The sequence below is a fragment of the Scyliorhinus torazame genome, chromosome 9 (assembly GCF_047496885.1).
Source record: "Scyliorhinus torazame isolate Kashiwa2021f chromosome 9, sScyTor2.1, whole genome shotgun sequence".
Taxonomy (NCBI): domain Eukaryota; kingdom Metazoa; phylum Chordata; class Chondrichthyes; order Carcharhiniformes; family Scyliorhinidae; genus Scyliorhinus; species Scyliorhinus torazame.
The window spans coordinates 164940817-164962021 of record NC_092715.1 but is presented as its reverse complement, the minus strand read 5'-3'; the positions used below and the strand labels follow the sequence as shown (position 1 = coordinate 164962021).

Here is a 21205-nt window from a genome sequence, read left to right as displayed (position 1 = left end):
GAGCAGCCCCAAGTCGTGGTCCACATTGGCACTAACGACATAGATAGGAAAGGGGACAAGGATGTCAGGCAAGCTTTCAGGGAGCTAGGATGGAAGCTCAGAACGAGAACAAACAGAGTTGTTATCTCTGGGTTGTTGCCCGTGCCACGTGACAAAGAGATGAGGAATAGGGAGAGAGAGCAATTAAACACGTGGCTACAGGGATGGTGCAGGCGGGAGGGATTCAGATTTCTGGATAACTGGGGCTCTTTCTGGGGAAGGTGGGACCTCTACAGACAAGATGGTCTACATCTGAACCTGAGGGGCACAAATATCCTGGGGGGGAGATTTGTTAGTGCTCTTTGGGGGGGTTTAAACTAATGCAGCAGGGGCATGGGAACCTGGATTGTAGTTTTAGGGTATGGGAGATTGAGAGTATAGAGGTCAGGAGCACAGATTTGACTTTGCAGTGTTCAGGTAGGTGGTTTGAAGTGTGTCTACTTCAATGCCAGGAGTATACGAAATAAGGTAGGGGAACTGGCAGCATGGGTTGGTACCTGGGACTTCGATGTTGTGGCCATTTCGGAGACATGGATAGAGCAGGGACAGGAATGGTTGTTGCAGGTTCCGGGGTTTAGGTGTTTTAGTAAGCTCAGAGAAGGAGGCAAAAGAGGGGGAGGTGTGGCGCTGCTAGTCAAGAACAGTATTACGGTGGCGGAGAGGATGCTAGATGGGGACTCTCCTTCCGAGGTAGTATGGGCTGAGGTTAGAAACAGGAAAGGAGAGATCACCCTGTTGGGAGTTTTCTATAGGCCTCCTAATAGTTCTAGGGATGTAGAGGAAAGGATTGCGAAGATGATTCTTGCTAAGAGCGAAAGTAACAGGGTAGTTATTATGGGAGACTTTAACTTTCCAAATATTGACTGGAAAAGATATAGTTCGAGTACATTAGATGGGTCGTTTTTTGTACAATGTGTGCTGGATGGTTTCCTGACACAATATGTTGACAGGCCAACAAGAGGCGAGGCCAAATTGGATTTGGTTTTGGGTAATGAACCAGGCCAGGTGTTAGATTTGGAGGTAGGTGAGCACTTTGGGGACAGTGACCACAATTCGATGACGTTTACGTTAGTGATGGAAAGGGATAAGTATACCCCGCAGGCCAAGAGCTATAGCTGGGGGAAGGGCAATTATGATGCCATTAGACATGACTTGGGAGGGGTAGGTTGGAGAAGTAGGCTGCAAGTGTTGGGCACACTGGATATGTGGAGCTTGTTCAAGGAACAGCTAATGCGTGTTCTTGATAAGTACGTACCGGTCAGGCAGGGAGGAAGGCGTCGAGCGAGGGAACCGTGGTTAACCAAAGAAGTGGAATCTCTTGTTAAGAGGAAGAAGGAGGCCTATGTGAAGATGAGGTGTGAAGTTTCAGTTCGTGCGCTTGATAGTTACAAGTTAGTGAGAAAGGATCTAAAGAGAGAGCTAAGACGAGCAAGGAGGGGACATGAGAAGTATTTGGCAGGTAGGATCAAGGAAAACCCAAAAGCTTTCTATAGGTATGTCAGGAATAAAAGAATGACTAGGGTAAGAGTAGGGCCAGTCAAGAACAGGGATGGGAAGTTGTGTGTGGAGTCTGAAGAGATAGGCGAGATACTAAATGAATATTTTTCATCAGTATTCACTCAGGAAAAAGAGAATGTTGTGGAGGAGAATGCTGAGAATGTTGGCAATTCTGGACAGGCTGAAAATAGATAAGTCCCCGGGGCCCGATGGGATTTATCCTAGGATTCTCTGGGAAGCCAGGGAAGAGATTGCTGAGCCTTTGGCTTTGATTTTTATGTCATCATTGGCTACAGGAATAGTGCCAGAGGACTGGAGGATAGCAAATGTGGTCCCTTTGTTCAAGAAGGGGAGTAGAGACAATCCCGGCAACTATAGACCGGTGAGCCTCACGTCTGTTGTGGGTAAAGTCTTGGAGGGGATTATAAGAGACAAGATTTATAATCATCTAGATAGGAATAATATGATTAGGGATAGTCAGCATGGCTTTGTGAAGGGTAGGTCATGCCTCACAAACCTTATCGAGTTCTTTGAGAAGGTGACTGAACAGGTAGACGAGGGTAGAGCAGTTGATGTGGTGTATATGGATTTCAGCAAAGCGTTTGATAAGGTTCCCCACGGTAGGCTATGCAGAAAATACGGAGGCTGGGGATTGAGGGTGATTTAGAGATGTGGATCAGAAATTGGCTAGCTGAAAGAAGACAGAGGGTGGTGGTTGATGGGAAATGTTCAGAATGGAGTTCAGTTACAAGTGGCGTACCACAAGGATCTGTTCTGGGGCCGTTGCTGTTTGTCATTTTTATAAATGACCTAGAGGAGGGCGCAGAAGGGTGGGTGAGTAAATTTGCAGACGACACTAAAGTCGGTGATGTTGTCGACAGTGCGGAAGGATGTTGCAGGTTACAGAGGGACATAGATAAGCTGCAGAGCTGGGCTGAGAGGTGGCAAATGGAGTTTAATGTAGAGAAGTGTGAGGTGATTCACTTTGGAAGGAATAACAGGAATGCGGAATATTTGGCTAATGGTAAAATTCTTGGAAGTGTGGATGAGCAGAGGGATCTCGGTGTCCATGTACATAGATCCCTGAAAGTTGCCACCCAGGTTGATAGGGTTGTGAAGAAGGCCTATGGTGTGTTGGCCTTTATTGGTAGAGGGATTGAGTTCCGGAGTCATGAGGTCATGTTGCAGCTGTACAAAACTCTGGTACGGCCGCATTTGGAGTATTGCGTACAGTTCTGGTCACCTCATTATAGGAAGGACGTGGAAGGTTTGGAACGGGTGCAGAGGAGATTTACCAGGATGTTGCCTGGTATGGAGGGAAAATCTTATGAGGAAAGGCTGATGGACTTGAGGTTGTTTTCGTTAGAGAGAAGAAGGTTAAGAGGAGACTTAATAGAGGCAAACAAAATGATCAGAGGGTTAGATAGGGTGGACAGTGGGAGCCTTCTCCCGCAGATGGAAATGGCTAGCACGAGGGGACATAGCCTTAAACTGAGGGGTAATAGATATAGGACAGAGGTCAGAGGTAGGTTCTTTACGCAAAGAGTGGTGAGGCCGTGGAATGCCCTACCTGCAACAGTAGTGAACTCGCCAACATTGAGGGCATTTAAAAGTTTATTGGATAAGCATATGGATGATAATGGCATAGTGTAGGTTAGATGGCTTTTGTTTTTTGACTTCCCATGTCGGTGCAACATCGTGGGCCGAAGGGCCTGTACTGCGCTGTATCGTTCTATGTTCTAAGTCCTATCAAACTTTTATATTATTTTACATTATAAATTCCAGTAGCCACGTTTAAACTGGTACCAGGAATGTGGAAATTCAGCTAAGTGGGAAGAAGAGAAAAGAGGGTGGTGTTCTCATTAGCGAAAGTTGAGGGTAGATTTGATAGAAGTGTACAAAATCATGAAGGGTATTGATTAAGTAAATAAGGGGAAGTTGATTCTTGTGGCAGAAAATTTGAGTTGGAAAAATATGTTTTGTGCCTGCTAGAGGTGCAGCTAAAAGTTTAGGTTTTTAGATGAAGGATGATTAATGCGATAGGAAGTGATTTTAGTTTAGGGGTTTTGCATTTTGAAAAAATTGGGAACTTGTTGTTGCTAACTTGCTATTGTTTCTTAATTTGGCTCTGTTTAATTATGTTTGCTCAAGAGTCGCCAGGTATCTTTCGACACCGCCACAAGGTTCAAAACCGAATACTGATCAAAGACTCGATATACCAGTTAGTAAGTTCAAAAGCAATGCTCATTTATATACACACAGTCAAATCTACTCATGCATAAAACTCTGCAACCTAAACTATCACTATTACTAAAAGCCTATACTTAGCTTCGGGGTGCCCACTCAGTCAGAGGAACAATGGCCGTTGCTTGGTTCTGAGGCTGCTGGGTTGAGCTGTTTACAAGATAGCAACTAGGAGCGTCTATCTCGTGGCGTGCGTTGACTTGGAACTGACTTGGTCTGGCGTAGCTGCTAGGCAGGTCTCTCCTCGCTGAGAGCCAAGGCCAAGAGAGAGATCCTCTCTTGGGGAGTCCTTTTTATACCCCAAAAGGGCTTTGCGCGCTTTTGTGCGGGCCTTGAACTTGGCCCCAATTAATTGGGCCGTTTCCCAATTGTCCTTATCGATTTTCCTCCAATAGAGGGGTGGGTTCCCTGGTTGCTGGGCGTGTCCTAGGTGGCTGTTGGTCTGCTTTGTTTTAGTCTCCTTTGGCGCCGGGATGTCTGGCTTAGCATTGTTTACCGAAATGTTGCCTTTTGTTCCCGGGGATGGCTCATTAAACCGGTCCTGTCTGAGAGCTAAGGCTCTAATCAACAGACAGACCTTGCACCTGCTTGCTTTTTCGGTATTGTCCAATTTTCCCTGCATTCTTTGCAAGTGTCCATTTTGAAATCGGGACGTGGCCATCCCAGATGACTACTGTGTTCCCTAAGAATTGTGAAACAGATTACAGGTGTACTTGGTAGCAACTCTTTTTCGAAAAAATATTTTTATTGGGGTATTTGCAAGTTTTTATAATAATAATAACAGTGACATAAATTGGTACAATAAACATTGCCACACCATCACAATCTTCACACACCCCAACCACAAAACAACAGTCTGCCCCCCCCCCCCCCTTTGGAATTCTGCTTCTGCTGACATTTTAATTTTCCCCGAGAAAGTCGACGAACGGCTGCTACCTCCGGGTGACCCCAACCATTGACCCTCTTAAGGCAAACTTTATTTTCTCGAGATTGAGAAACCCAGCCACATCACTAACCAGGTCTCTACACTCGGGGGCTTCGAGTCCCTCCACATTAATAAGATCAGTCTCCGGGCTACCAGGGAGGCAAAGGCCAAGACGTCGGCCTCTTCCGCTCCCTGCACTCCCGGCTCTTCCGACACTCCAAAGATCGCCACCTCCGGACTCGGCACCACCCGTGTTTTGAGTACCATGGACATTGCCTTTGCGAAACCCTGCCAAAACCCTCTAAGCTTTGGGCATGCCCAAAACATGTGGACATGATTTGCAGGGCTTCCTGCGCACCTCGCACACCTGTCCTCTACCCCAAAAAACTGGCTCATCCGGGCCACCATCATGTGTGCCCGGTGGACTACCTTGAATTGTATCAGGCTAAGCCTGGCACATGATGAGGATGTATTAACCCTGCTTAGGGCATCCGCCCACAGACCCGCCTCTATCTCTCCTCCTAGCTCATCGTCCGACTTGCCCTTAAGCTTCTCCACCGGAGATTCCTCCGCATCCAAAAGTTCCTGGTAAATATCTGATACCTTCCCCTCTCCCACCCAGGTACTGGAGACTACTCTGTCCTGTATCCCCCGTGGCGCCAGCAGCGGGAACCTGCCTTCTCAAGAAGTCTCGCACCTGCAAATACCTAAACCAATTCCCTGCTGGCAATTCAAATTTATCCTCCAAGGCTTTCAAGCTAGGGGACCTCCCGTCTATAAATAGATCCCCCATCCTCCTAATTTCTGCCCTTTTCCATCTCCGGACCCCACCATCCATCCTACCTGGTATAAACCGATGGTTATTATAGATCGGGGTCCAAACTGATGCTCCCTCCACTCTTATATCTCCTCCACTGCCCCCAGATTCTCAGAGCCGCCCCCACATCGACCCCTCTCCCACTACCCACTTCCTAATCATGGCTATATTAGCCGCCCAGTAGTAATTGCAAATGTTTGGCAGCGCCAACCCACCCTCCCCCCGACTGCGCTCCAGCAACACTTTCTTCACTCGCGGGGTTTTACCCGCCCACACAAATCCCGAAATAACCTTATTCACCCGCTTGAAAAAGACCCTTGGGATGAGGATGGGGAGGCACTGAAAGACATACAGAAATCTGGGGAGGACCGTCATTTTCACAGTCTGTACCGCCCCCCCCCCCCCGTGATAGCGGGAGCATGTCCCATCTTTTAAAGTCCTCTTTCATTTATCCTACGAGCCGGGATAGGTTTAACTTGTGCAGTGCCTCCCATTCCCGGGCCACCTGGATTCCCAGATACCGAAAGCTCCTTCCTACCACCTGAATGGCAGCTCTCCCAGTCTCTTCTCCTGCCCTCTTGCCTGGATCGCGAATATCTCGCTTTTCCACATGTTCAATTTATACCCCGAAAAAATACCAAATTCCCCGAGGATCCGCATAACTTCCCCCATTCCCTCCAACGGGTTTGAAATATACAAGAGCAGATCATCTGCGTACAGCGAGACCCGGTGCTGCAGCCGCCCCCCCCCCCCCCACCCGAATCAGCCCTTTCCATTTCCTAGAGGCTCTTAACGCCAAGGACCGTATTCCCACCTCTACTTTTTACTCTCCCTCTCTCCCAGGCCGCCTCCCTTTTCTGAGCTGGTGTGTTAACATTCTGCTAGCCTATTCCCCATACTCATAAATCTTGCCTTCCTCAGCTGTTCCACCGCTTTCCCTGTAGTCAACAGCCCAAACTCCGCCTGTAACCTCCGCCGCTCCCTCAGTAGCCCCACGTCCGGGGCCTCCAAGTATCTCCTGTCCACCTGGAGTATCTCCCCAACTAACCTATCCCTCTCAGCCCTTTCCGCCTTTTCTCTGTGGGCTCGTTTCGGATTAGTTCCCCTTTGACCACTGCCTTGAAAGCTTCCCAAACCGTTGCTGCAGAGACCGCCCCTGTATCATTTGTTTCCAGGTAGTTTTGGATGGACTTGTTCACCCACCCACAGATCGCTTCATCCGCTAACAACCCCACATCCAGCCTCCATAAGGGGCGTTGTCCTCTCTCCAAACTAACCCGTAGATCCACCCAATGTGGGGCATGATCCGACACTGCGATTGCCGAGTACTCGGTATCCACCACCCCCGGTATTAGACCCCTGCTCAGAACAAAAAAGTCGATGCGAGAGTATACCTTGTGGACATGGGAGAAAAAAGAAAACTCCTTCGCCCTTGGCCTTGCAAACCTCCATGGGTCTGCTCCCCCCACCTGTTCCATAAACCCCTTCCAATTGTAAAACGAAGAGGACTGATCAACTGCATTGTCCATTAAACCAAGTGGGCATGAAAAAGAGGGTCTGGTTGGTTTTATTATCATATGTATGCACTGTTATGATGGTTGTTAAGAACCTACTGATGTTACATGCGAGATTATCCCAAAACCCAGAGAGATAACTTGGAACACTTAAGGCGGGATCTACCGGTCACGTTGCACCCGAAAAGCAGCAGGGCACAACGCAACCGATAGATGCCAGGAGATCCAAGTTCTGGAATCTAGTCTGCTCGCCACACCATGCGAGATCTAAAGTGATATTGGGCGGGATCACTTTCTGGCAATCTGCATATTAGACTGAGACAGCTAGTCTCACTCTAATATGCATTCCCAAGATTTTTCCAAGGCATTGGATACCCCTCGCCTTGGAGACCTCAGGAGTGCGTTCAGTGCTGGTCTCCACAAACGGGGACCAGAGGGAACAGCACTTGTGGGGGTCTCCCAGGGGATTGGAGGCCCACAGGTGCATGTCCTCTGGGCAGGGTGACACCCTGGCACTGCTGGTGCCACCTGTGAATTCAGACTGGAAGTCTCCCCGCCACCCTCTAACCTACAAATATTCAGTTTCCAGACACTGTTACCATCATTATCCCGTGTATGTGGGCACTATTGTTGGTTTCAGTATCTTTACATTAAACAAGTGAAAATTGGTTAGAGTTCATTGTGATCCTAAAGTTCTGCTAGACTTGCGCACATACAGGAAATGGATTAGGTTCCATTGTAATGCAGTGGTCTAACGTTCATATTCAAGACCCAGATATGATTAATTATGAAGAAATTATGGGGTAGTGGATGACACTTAAGCAACTATGCTCATATTGAATACCCACAAGAGATGTGGAAATTGGCTGAAAGAGGAGGGAAAGATAAATTACTTGAAGCTTTTGTTTACCTCTAATAAATTTTTCTACCTTTAAGTAATAATTTTCTTAGGTCAGGTAGTGATGTGCAGAGGAAAATATATTGCATCAACATTTTGTTGGCGAAGTCAAATTTACAGTAACTCCGGTTCTATGATATAGAGTACATAATTTATAGTTTCCTTGCCCACAGGCATATCCTGTAAAGAAAGCTCTGTTTAAAGTACTGTTTGATAGAGCACTCCTTTTGTATAGGCTGTTTGGATCCCAACTTTGAAAAACTGAGGAAATATTATTACACCACAGGACTGACAACACTGACCAATGGGTATCTTTTATGTTGAAACAAACTTTAATTTAAACACAGAATTAACCACATTAGTAAAGAAATAGCTTTACAATTAATAGTCACAACAGTTAAGTAAAAGAGAAATCTTAATTTACTTCATAAACCTGCCACTTTATTCCAATTAAGAACGCTGATATATTTCAAATGCCACTCATGAGTAAAGTTAACAACCAGGTTTCTACTTGCTTTTCTCTTTGTAATGTTTTTGGAGTGAGAACATTTCAGGACCATACTGAAACACCTCTGTTCAGATGAGAGTTCTAGGACCAAATGCCTTTTCAGACAGATCTGGCTCCTCCCATTAACAATGCCATTTGTGCCCAAAGTGTAAGGCATTCTTTTGTCTCCTCTTACAAGATGCCCCTTGACCTATTCAGCCAGGACCAAACACAATACTTCTCATAAATTATCTGCACCTCAGGAGTCCTTCAAACCTAAACAATGTTCCATTAGCTAGCTATCTGTAAACCAGTAAGTTGTCCTAGAGATCTATTAGTAGAACACTTCACCTGCAAATCAATGATTACCTCACTTTTACAACACCTTGATCACAGCTCTGGCAGTCATACTGCCTGTATGCGTTTTAACCCAGATTTTAATAACATTACTACAAAAATATAAAATATGACAATTTTTCTTATTTTCACCACCAGCTTCCAAAGACAGCATTGTAGAACCTATAGTGTCATTGTATGACAAACTAATTATTGAAATAAAAATAACAAATTGTACCGTAACCTCTACAAGTAATCTCAAGTCTTCCAATGCCGCCTTCTGCCATGTTTGAGTTTTCCTGTTTAACAATGATTTGTTTTCTCATAGTTCGCTCACTTCTTAGGAATATTTGCTACTTTTTCACAACAATGTAATTTAAATTTACTGTTACAAAATGTATTGTGTTTTTAATTATACTGACCAAAACATAAAATATTTATTTAAATTATTTCTACATTACCATAAATTATGAAAATAACATGCGCAGTATAAATGTGCAGTATTGAACTTTAAAAATGGTGCTGTATATAAACCACATAAACAGAGTAATTGGTTAATAGGGCTGAATGCTCAATGGTTTAAATGGTTTTAAGTTAGTTAGATTTTATTAACAAGTATTCGGAATTGTAACGTAACTACATTGAAGATGATGCATTGTACTTAAAATGTCATTAAGAGAACACGTGATATGAACACGTGGTGGGATGAAAATCTACACCCTTGTAATTCATAGTCCTAAAGTACAATTAGTTTGAGAATTTCAACCCAATTTACTGCAAGGAGTGGTATCCACAACAAAACTTCTTCTAATTCAGCGCAGATTAGCAGCCTCATTTGGTGAAACTACAAGAATGGTTGCTTTAGAAAATGGAAATGTCATGATTTTTAAATGGTACCTGTTCTCGTAAGATTGTATTGAAAAACATTTTGGCATTACTGAGATGCCACATGAACAAATCAATTATGAACCGTGTTGTGAAATGTTGTGTTTTTAAGGTTTGTAATTTGTGTGCATTTTAAATATTATGAAAAGCTGAGAAAGCAAAGAAGTGGAGCGTCTACCTTATATTTGTGGATAGGTTCATAAAGAAATGCTGTAGTTCCAAGTGATGATTTCAGTCAGTGTATCGGTAGTTGACATTTGTACCTAATGAGCAGAGTAGACCAATGCTCCAGGGCTGGTGGGTCCTTTTTCTCCGTTCTGCTACTGTCAGTCAGTCCTGATGGCTAGTACAATATGATATTTCTGTTCTCAGGAATATGAAAAAAAAATGAAAATCGCTTATTGTCACAAGTAGGCTTCAAATGAAGTTACTGTGAAAAGCTCCTAGTCGCCACATTCCGGCGCCTGTTTGGGGTGGGTGGTACGGGAATTGAATCATGCTGCTGGCCTGCCTTGGTCTGCTTTAAAAGCCAGTGATTTAGCCCAGTGTGCTAAACCAGCTCCTGCATATTGTGTGCAGTTCTTTTTCAGTTGTAACATCATTTGGATCTTAACAGCATCTCACTGAAAACTCAAATCTATGTCACCCCATTCCTCTGATTAAATCCGTATGTACAGCTTTATTCCACTGAACTGACCTTTAAGTGGCACATCCTATACATCAAAGCTTACTATCTCTGCAAAACCACTCATTCATTCCAATTTCAATCATTCACTTGCTGGAACCCCTGCACGTGATTGTGCCACCTACAGACTTGATAGTTTGAGTATTGTGCCTCCTGGCTGTCTATCATCTAACCTTCATGAACTCAATTAGTCCAAAACTCATTGCCTGTATTCTTTTTCACATAAAGTCTTTGTTCATCATTCCAGATGTGGGTTCCCTGTTCTCCTGTGCGTTAAATATAAAGGCGCTATCCTCATCATCAGATCCATGCATCTCCCACCCCTTCACATCCATCCAGTTTTCAATAAGCCTTCTTAAACATTCCCTTCCTGACTATTTGTTTCTATTTGGTGACACACCTTATTTTAAAAGCACATTGGCCCTGATTTTGAGTTAAGAATAACAAGGAGACTATTAGCACTAATCATTCTTAAGGGGTAAATCAGACAGCACGCACAGTTAAACATCAGGAAGTTGCTGTCCGAATTTCCAAGCTCCTCTCCTTTGCTCTAAGTGTCTCATGAATTTTTAATTGTATGATAAGTTTTAATGACTGCCAAACAATCTCTCTGACACTGAAAATGTACTTTGAAAGAATGCTACAATTTTAATTGTTGGAGAATTAAAAAACTAAGATACTTTTTAAAAACCTTTTCTTTCTGTCTTTATGCGGTCAGACAGGAAAGTGAGGTTAAGGCCACAATCAGATTAGCCATTGTTATGGGCCAGGCTTTGAAAACTCCAAAGTGTATTATGGAGTTCACCTGACGTACAACTTTTTGTTGAATTTGGCTAGAGTGAGCACAAGAGCCTTCACTTCAGGTATGATTCAACAGGCTTCCTAGACACTTTAGTCAAAATATGCTTTATTCTAAGAATTTAGTTAACATTTATATAAACAAAGAGCAAGAATTGTTATCAATTACAAACATAAAGATTCCCCACAGCTACAGTAATCTGTGTATAACACTTAATTAATTACCCCTTAACTGTTCCAATTCAAAAACAAAATCGTATAAACCAAAAACCCATTTTCAAGGGCGTGGCCCTGCACTCTGCATTCTCACTTTAATAAGACTGCCTTTCCCTGAGATTCTGACCCCGTCTCACCAGCAGGTTTAAACCCTTCCAGAAAGCAAACTATATCTTTTAAGTTACTTAAACAGCAGGTAGCTATTATCAATGGGTTCTTTATTGGAACAGATATTTAAAATGAAAAACGAAAGAGATCGACCAAAACACTTCTGTTCTCTGTCTGAGCCCAGAGCAGCCAAATGTGAAAGCAAAACCAAAAACAGCTCACGGAGCCACAGTCCAGCTCCACCCACACAATGACATCATTGAAGCCATGTGATAAGACAAAAACCTTTCTTAAAGGGACACTCCCATGACACCGTGGTCTTGTGGCATAGCGGAATAGGCTCGATGTACTGAATGGCCTACTCCTATTTCTTTTGATCTCTTTTTTAATCTTTCTCTCAATTTGATCTTTCTTCCCTCTTTTTACTTCGCTTTATGTGCATAATTTGACATTGAATTAAATATGTCAACGCGCATTTCCTGGTTCACACACTGTATTTCTCAGAATTCTTCCGTGCCATCAGTTGAGGAGACATTGTATTTGCCATCTTCACACAAGTCTCAGATTGCCTGTAGGATATCTTGCTCTGGAATAACTGTCAGTCACTGAATAAAAGAACACAAAGGTTTGTGGGCAAGTGCAAACTTAATTCATTTGCTGCTAATTGCAAAATGTGAGCCAATATCAATGCAGTTGGTTATTGTTTCTTGCATAACAAAAATGACCACACTTCAGGGTAACATGGTGCAACTACGAATAACGTGTTATATGAAAGGAAGTCTCTCTGGTAGATATGCAAGTGATAAATGAAGATCGCATCTTCTGCTTTAGAAAATGTTCTGTCTCATGTTTTTTAATGTTGGGTGATTAAGTGTATTTTGTGTTTTGGAAATGTTAGCAAGTATTTTTATGCTCAAATTAAATGATTATGAGCAAAAGTGGCTGTGATCTAGCGGCCATGCTAGTAGCAGGCAGAAATCCCGTAATGGCCGCAAAATCTTGCAACCCAAAACGAGATTTGCACTGGCGAGATTTTGGTTTGTGATCTTCCCCGCCCCTCTCTGATGACCCGATCAGGTACATGTTGACCATGCCGGCTCTATCAAACCGTGCCCCCCCAGTGTGATGGTGCAATCATACCCTAGATTGTCTGTGCACTGAGTGCCAGAAAATCTGGAGTGTAACTCGGCTGTGTACAAAGAACAATGCAGCACAGGAACAGGCCCTTCAGCCCTCCAAGCGTGCGCCGAGCACAAGTCCCATCGAGACCAACCACTTATATCCTGCTATACCCAATCTGTTACTGTGCCTATCCTGATAAGTCTTAAAGGTCGCTAACGTATCTGCCTCAATCACCTCACTTGGCAGTGCATTCCAGGCCATCACCACACTGTGTAAAAAAACTTTCCCCGCACATCTCCACTGAACTTGTCCCCCCTCACCTGGAACTTGTGCCCCCTTGTAATTTAAAATTCCGCCCTGGGAAAAAGCCTCCAACTGTTCACCCTATCTATACCTCTAATAATTTTATAAACTTCTATCAGGTCGCCCCTCAACCTCCGTCTCTCTAGTGAGAACAAGCCCAGTTTACTCAATCTCTCCTCATAGCTAATACCCTCCATACCAGGCAACATCCTGGTAAACCTTTTCTGTACTCTCTCCAAAGCCTCCACGTTCTTCTGGTAGTGCAGTGACCAGAATTGGACACAGTATTCCAAATGTGGCCTAACCAACATTCTATATAACTGTAACATAATTGTTGAGCTTTTATACTCGATACCCTGTCCTATGAAGGCAAGCATGCCATAGGCTTTCTTTACCACCATTTTCACCTGTGCTGCCACTTTTAAGGATCTGTGGACCTGCACACCCAGATCTCTCTGTGTGTCTATACTCCTGATGGTTCTGCCATTTATTTTATAGCTCCCACTTGAATTGGATCTTCCAAAATGCATCACCTCTCATTTGTCCGGGTTAAATTCCATCTGCCATTTCTCTGCCCAATTTTGCAGCTTATCTATATCCTGTTGTATTCTCTGACAATCTTCATCACTATCCGCAACTCCTGCAATCTTAGTATCATCCGCAAACTTGCTAATAAGACCCGCTACGTTTTCTTCCAAGTCATTTATATATATATTACAAAGAGCAGTGGTCCCACTACTGATCCCTGAGGAACACGACTAGTTACAGACCTCCATTCGGAAAAACACCCTTCCACTGCTACCCTCTGTCTTCTATGGCCAAGCCAATTCTGAATCCATCCAGCAATTCACCACTGACCCCATGTGATTTAATCTTTTGCACCAGCCTGCCATGAGGGGCCTTATCAAATGCTTTACTAAAGTCCATGTAGACAACATCCACAGCCCTTCCCTCGTCAATCATTTCTGTCACCACCTCAAAAAATTCAATTAAATTAGTGAAACATGACCTCCCTCGTACAAAACCATGCTGTCTGTCGCTAATAAGACCATTCACTTCCAAATGTGCATAGATCCTATCTCTGAGAATCTTTTCCACCAATTTCACTATCACTGACTTCAAACTCACTGACCTATAATTACCCGGATTATCTTTGCAACCCTTCTTAAATAACGGTACAACATTGGCTATCCTCCAATCCTCTGGGATCTCACCCGTGGCCAACGAGGACACAAAGATTTCTGGTGGAGGCCCAGCGATTTCATCTCTTGTCTCCCTCAGTAATCTGGGATAGATGCCATCTGGCCCTGGGGATTTGTCTACCTTAATGCTTTTTAACACACCTAACACATCCTCCCTCATAATAACAACCTGTTCTAAAGTGTTTATACATCCCTCTGAGACATCACCAATCAACGTGTCCCTCCTTTACGAATACTGATGCAAAATACTCATTAAGGATCTCACCTACTTCCTTTGGTTCTACACATAATTTCCCTCCTTTGTCCTTGAGTGGACCAACTCTTTCTCTAGCTACCCTCTTGTTCCTAATATATGTATAAAATGCCTTGGGATTCTCCTTGATCCTGACTGGCAAGGACATTTTGTGACCCCTTTTTGCGCTCCTAACTCCCTGCTTGAGCTCTTTTCTACTTCCCTATTATTCCTCAAATGCTTTATCTGTTTTTAGTTGCCTGTACCTCACATCCATCTTTTTTCTTTTTGACCACATTCGCAATTTCCCTGGTCATCCACAGTTCCCGAATCCTGCCTTTCCTGCCCTTCCTTTTTACCGGCACATGCCTCTCCTGCACTCCCAACAACTGCTCCTTAAAAGACTGCCACATGCCAAATGTGGATTTACCCTCAAACAGCCTCTCCCAAACAACAGCCTCCAAATCCTGCCTAATCTGAGTGTAGTTAACCTTCCCCCATTTTAGCACCTTAACCTTAGGACAACACTTCTCCTTTTCTATGAGTATCTGAAAGCTTACAAAATTGTGGTCACTGTTCGCCACATGTTCTCCCACTGCAACTTTGATGACCTGGCCGGGCTAGTTCCCGGGTACTAGTTCCAGTGTAGCCCCCTCTCTAGTCGGACTATCCATGTATTGTTCCAAAAAACCTTCTTGGACACACTTAACAAATTCCTAACCATCCAGACCCCTAGCCCTAAGGGATTTCCAGTCAATATGAGGAAAATTAAAGTCTCCCACTACACTACAACAACCCTATTATTTCTACATATATCCAGAATCTGCCTACATATCTGATCTTCAACTTCCTGTGGGGTGTTCGGAGGCCTGTGGGGCACCGCCATCATAGTGACTGCCCGCTTTCTGTTTCTGAGTTCTATCCACAGTGCCTCGTTACTTGATTCTTCCACGGTGTCCTCCCTCTGTACAGCTGTAATATGTTCTCTAACCGATATTGCAACTCCCCCACCTCTTTTGCGTTCCTCCCTGTCTCGTCTAAAACACCTATGTCCTGGAATATTTAGCTGCCAATCCTGTCCCTTTTTTAACCAAGCGTCCATTACAGCAACCACATCCAAGTTCTGCATGTGAATCAAGTCTTTAAGTTCATCTGTCTGACCTGTTATACGCGGTGCATTGGAAATATACACGCCTGTTTTCAGTCTGAACCTGACACTCTGCCAGATTTTGGGAAAATTCTTCCTGGTGGCTTTAATTATTGTTGGAAGGTCATAGGACTTCTGGCAGTGGGGGCAACGGGGGTAGTGCTAATGGGGTTTGTGTATTTTTCTGGGGTATTTGGGTGGGTTGAAGGAGGGTATCGGCCTTTCTCAATTCTCTCGCCCAAAAGCTTTGCAGTAGTTCTTTTCCATTACTGAACCAGGAACGAGGATTTGGATTTTTGTGTCGGATCTAGGAAATGCGAATTGGACCAGTTCGTGACTTTGGGGACCCGTGTCCATCTGCCCATACTCACCATGTCTTCATTTCCTGGTGTTGTGAACTGGCAGGGTTCAGGTTTCTTGACTCCCGAGGCAGTGTCAGAGGAGCGTGAATGCCGAGGTGGGCTGGTTAGAAAGCCCAAATTGGTTCTCTGGCACATTGATGACCCAGCTCTTCAAAAACTTTATGCCCCCTCATACTTGCCCCTCTCACCACACCTCACCCATCCTCCAGGTCACCTCATGCTCCCCATGCTCTCTACATGTACTCTTACTTTCCTATGGCCCCTCCATACCCCCACCCACCTTCATATCCCAACCCACCTTTCCATGCCTCCCCTGTATCCTCCATAGCCACTCATCCAGTATCCATTCTGTACTATCTTCAAGAGCAATGTGGAATTTCTGTGAAGTTCCTGTTCAGCTTCCCCCATACTTTTAGTGGGATACCAGTGGATGGAAGGTGTGATGTTACGTTTGCAATCTCTTTGGGTTTCCGTTTATCTTTCCTCAAATGTATGTTGGGAGATCATCACACAAGCTCTATACATGTCTGTTCATGCACCTGGATTTATTTTGGATGTTAATATGTTGAAAATTAAACATAGCAGAAGGGATTTTTCTGTATTTGGGAGTGCAAAAATTTGAACCTTGATATTTTCCATTTTAAACCTTATCAAACATCTTGCAGATTAATGGTTACTGTTGTAAATTTATAATCTCTGCAAAGTTTTGCTGAACAATGTGATGTTTAGAATTTGTGCTAAAAATATGATTCTTTTTTTATATTTAGAAGAAAGTTGGTATAGACTGTATTGCTCTCCAGTTGCATCCAGCAATCATCGTCAAGATGCTTGTTACTTTTAGTGACAGATCTGTGCGTTTTGTTAATAATAGGACAATAGATATGAATTATACCTGATGTGGTCATTTTCACAGGATTGTAGGTAGACAGATCTGCTGTGATGTAGATCTTTTGAAGTTAGATTTACAATTTAGCTTGCTGGATTCAAAATCTCATTAAAATAAGAATACTAATTTCCAAGTTTTTCTTTCTTTCCTCCCCTGCCTTGATAGAAAAAAGATTTTCCTGTCTGAGGCTGCAGTGATGAGCTTGTGGCTGCGTTCCCTCCCTAGTCTGGAGCAAGGTTTTTTCCATCTTACTGAAACTTTGATTTCTCAACCGTGTGCATCTTTACTGGAAGTTGAAGCTATTATCACGGATTCATTGCTGGTAAGTCACTTAATTAGAAACGAGCTTTAGATAATTATGGTGCGCTTGATTTAACCCCCAGTGAATTTACATTTGATGTTTTGGAAATGTTTCAAACTCAAGGACTTTGCGAAGAATTACACTGGCAACGCCTAAGTGAGCATGTTTTATTATCTATATAATAGAATACTTGAAGGGGAAAATTTGCAGGCTGTGGGGAAAGAGCAGGGTGTGGAAGTAATTGGATAGCTCTTTCACAGAGTTGGTACAGGCTTGATGGGCCTAATGACCTCCTCCTGTGCTCTGAATCATAGAATAATGCATCACGGAAGGGGGCCATTTGATCCCATCGTATGTGAGCCAGCACTTTAAAAGAGATATCTAATTATTCTCGGTCTCTTGCTCCTTCCCCAAAGCCCTGCAACTATTTAAAAAATATAAAAATTTATTTTCACACTTGGGTCTCCCCAGACCACACTCTATTGTGCACCTCTAGTGCGTACAGGTAATCTTCCCCCAGACCATTGTTAATGCTCCTGGCTGTTGACATGATGACAGCAGTAAAGTAGCCAAGACTACTTGTCTCTTAATTTTGTGGAGGTATCAGTTCCTGAATTACAGCTTGGATTAGGACATTTTTCTATAATTGTGGTACTGTGTTGCAAGTTATTCATAATCATACCTAATTGACATTCTTGAGAAAATGTGCTTGGCATTACTACATGAATGCCCTATGCCTGTGATATTCCAGTTCAATTGCGATGCATTATGCACTTTAAAAATAAAAATGAACTGCACCATACAATTTACTCAATTGTTGCGTCAAATGGATTGCTGCTGATTTATGATTAGGTATTGTCTTCACTCATACAATGTAAATCCTACCCAATCACTCAGCAGCATGCCCTAATTCTCCCATGTTGTAAAGCCTTTTAAAGTGATTACAATCTGAAAATAAAAATGTAAAGGGAAAGATTACAAATTTATACATTTCCTCTTGGCGCTTGATGGTCTATAAATGGATTTATTTTTGAAACTTAGAACAATTGTACTTAAACCAATGGTCAAATTTCTTGTTGTAGAATTGCTCTGTGAATGACTGATTCCATTTGCTTGAGTGCTATATTGCTAATAAATGTGCCAACTTCAAACCTTGGCGTCCCAGTAATTCTATGAATTGTTGCAGATGATTGAAACATGCATCCTGTTTCATTAAAAGTTTAACATTTTCAGGGCCAAAATTTGGCAGATGGAGTTTAATGTGAATAAGTGTGAGGTTATCAATTTTGGCCAAAAAAAATAGAAAAGCAAATTAATATCTCAATGGAAAGCAGATTCAAAATGTGTCTGGGTAGAGGGATCTGGGTGTCTTTGTTCATGAATCACAGAAAGTCGGTATGCAGGTTACATCATGTGATAAAAAGGCAAATGGAATGTTAGCATTCTTCACAAAAGGACTGGACTATAAAAGTAGAGAAGTGTTGGTGCAATTGTATATGGTGTTGGTGAGACCACATCTGGAGTATTGGTCTCCTTATTTGAGGATGGATGTTTTGGCATTGGAGGCAATTCAGAGGAGCTTCACCAGATTGATTCCGGGGATGAAAGGGTTTACGTATGAGGAGAGCTTGAACAGTTTGAGCTTATACTCACTGGAGTTTAGAAGAATGAGGGGATCTGATCAAGGTGTATAAAATACTAAGAGGGATTGATAAAACAAACGTAGACCAAATGTTCCCCTTTGTGGGGCAATCTAGAACGAGAGGTCACAGATATACGTTGAGAGGCGGTAGTTTTAAAACTGAGATGAGGAGGAACTATTTCATGCAGAGGATGGTGAATTTGTGGAACTCGCTGCCCCATAGTGCGGTGGAGTCTGGATTGTTAAACGGTTTCAAGAGGGAGATAGATATATTTCTGATAAAAACAGGTTAAAGGGATATGGGGAACAGGCACGGAGTAGAAATGAGACCAGGAAGAGATCAGCCTTGATCTGAGTAAATGGTGGAACAGGCTCGAAGGGCTGAATTGCCTACTTCTCCTAATTCCTATGTTCTTATGTACAGTTATATGATTTTCTTTGAGTCCGAGTGATTTTGAATTTTTATTCTTTGAACTCAGTTAATTGTTACCAATGTTTTTCTGTGAAATCAGTAAATTAATTTTCCGTGTGCAGGCACTTGTGACAAAAGATGACTACCACTTCCAAATATTATCCAAGTGTATCACTGAGACAATGTACAATATTGAAATTCTATGTTCAGAATGCATTACGAGTTGATTTTTTTTGAGTTGCCAATTGCAGAATGACTTTGTAGCTTGCATTTAGATGCTAATTAGCTGAGTTCATGTAGACGTTTATATTGGAAGAGCTTCTTATTCATGTGTCCTCTTGACATTGGTTCTTGCTCTATTGAAGGCTTATAAGTGCTTCACTTAAAGTTGGCCTTCTGGTGAATTAGTGGACAATACTCATCGATTTTAGAATAAACATTATCTTCAGTTGTGACAAAATAATTGTACCATGAAAACGTTTTTTTATAAATTGCAAAGAAAATAATGAACGAAAACCAGCAAAAGTGCAATTCTGTTGAAAACCAAGAAATCATGGCGCGATTTACCAGCCTCGTCGCGCCCGAATTCGTGACCCGACGAGGCCAGTGAATCTAGCGAGATGCCTCACTTGAGATTCGCGACGCTTGGGATGTCTCGGGAGATTTATCCAAACCTCGTGAGACGTCGTGATCTGGATGTCGCCCTTGCTGGGAGCCAGATATAGATGTTTAAATGAGCCATTAGGCTCATTGAAATATATCTGCGCCGGATTCTCCTGGTGCCCGAGAACTAATGGTCTCCCCCATCGTGGCTGGGACGAGGCATTGTTTCGTACTGGTCCACACAAATGTGGCCTAGCTGCACTTAGGAGGTTTCCCAGGCCATTGGAGACCCCTGATTGGTCTGGGAGAAGGCAGGGTCGTCCCTGGCTGTCTCTCTCTGACATCTGAGCACCTGGGCACTGCCAGTCTGGCACCTTGGTACTGAAACTGTGGCACTGCCAGGCAGGCAGGAATACTGCCCCCGAGGGAGGCCATACCCATGAAAGAGGAGGTGAGAGGCGGTGTGAAGGGTGGGTATGAAAGGGCCTCATAGAGGTTGGGGGTGAAGACTGGGGTGCTTAAGGCTGTGGGGGGGGGGCAAAATGACCTCCGCGACCCCATAGTGGGATGTACTCACTTGGGTGTGGGGGTAATGCCCATGTAGGCGGGGGTGACATTCCCCATGGGTGGGGGTGTGTGGGATCCTCGAGCTCACCTGGAGACCGGCACACCCTTTCAAAATGATGGCCCGATCTCTGAGGAGCCAGTCTTGGTGGTGGGTTCAGCTCCCAGGGTTGAAAACATTTTTTTTTTTTATATAAACATTTTATTGAGGTATTTATGGTTATACAACAACAACAAAATAAACAATGTACATGAATTTATAGATATAGTGCAAAAGCCGTCTTCCTCCCTTACAGATCCCACCTTTACTAACCCCCTACTCTAAACTAAGCTAACCCCCAGCCCCCTCCCTCCTTCTGCTGACAGTTAATTTTGCGCAAAGAAGTCGACGAACGGCTGCCACCTCCGGGCGAAACCTAACATTGACCCTCTCGAGGCGAACTTGATTTTCTTCAAGCAGAGAAAACTAGCCATGTCAGATAGCCAGGTCTCCGACTTCGGGGGCTTTGAGTCCCTCCAAGCTAATAATATCTGTCTTCGGGCTACCAGGGAAGCAAAGGCCAGAATGTCTGCCTCTTTCTCCTCCTGGATTCCCAGGTCTTCCGACACCCCAAAAATCGCCACCTCTGGACTCGGTGCCACCCTTGTTTTTAACACTGTGGACATGACATCCGCAAACCCCTGCCTGAATCCCCTCAGCTTTGGGCATATCCAGAACATGTGGACATGGTTCGCTGGCCCTGCACACCTTGCGCACCTATCTTCTACCCCACAGAACCTGCTCACTGTCATGTGAGCCCGGTGAACGACCTTGAATTGTATCAGGCTGAGCCTGGCACACGTTGTGGTTGCGTTGACTTTACTCAACACTTCCGCCCAGAAACGATCCTCAACTCTCCTCCCAACTCCTCTTCCCACTTTCGCTTCAGCTCCTCAGTCTGCATCTCCTCTGACCCCATGAGTTCCTTGTAAATGTCAGA

General features: G+C 43.8%; 1 protein-coding gene across 2 annotated transcripts in view; it reads left to right on the top strand.

The window, feature by feature from the left end:
- fancc (FA complementation group C) overlaps positions 1 to 21205 on the top strand; it is a 274053-nt gene that overhangs the window by 154403 nt on the left and 98445 nt on the right. For both annotated transcript variants that reach the window (XM_072516728.1, XM_072516729.1), the window contains exon 8: positions 16869 to 17025. In XM_072516728.1, the coding sequence (XP_072372829.1) occupies positions 16869 to 17025 (157 nt within the window). The remainder of the gene's footprint in view (positions 1 to 16868; positions 17026 to 21205) is intronic.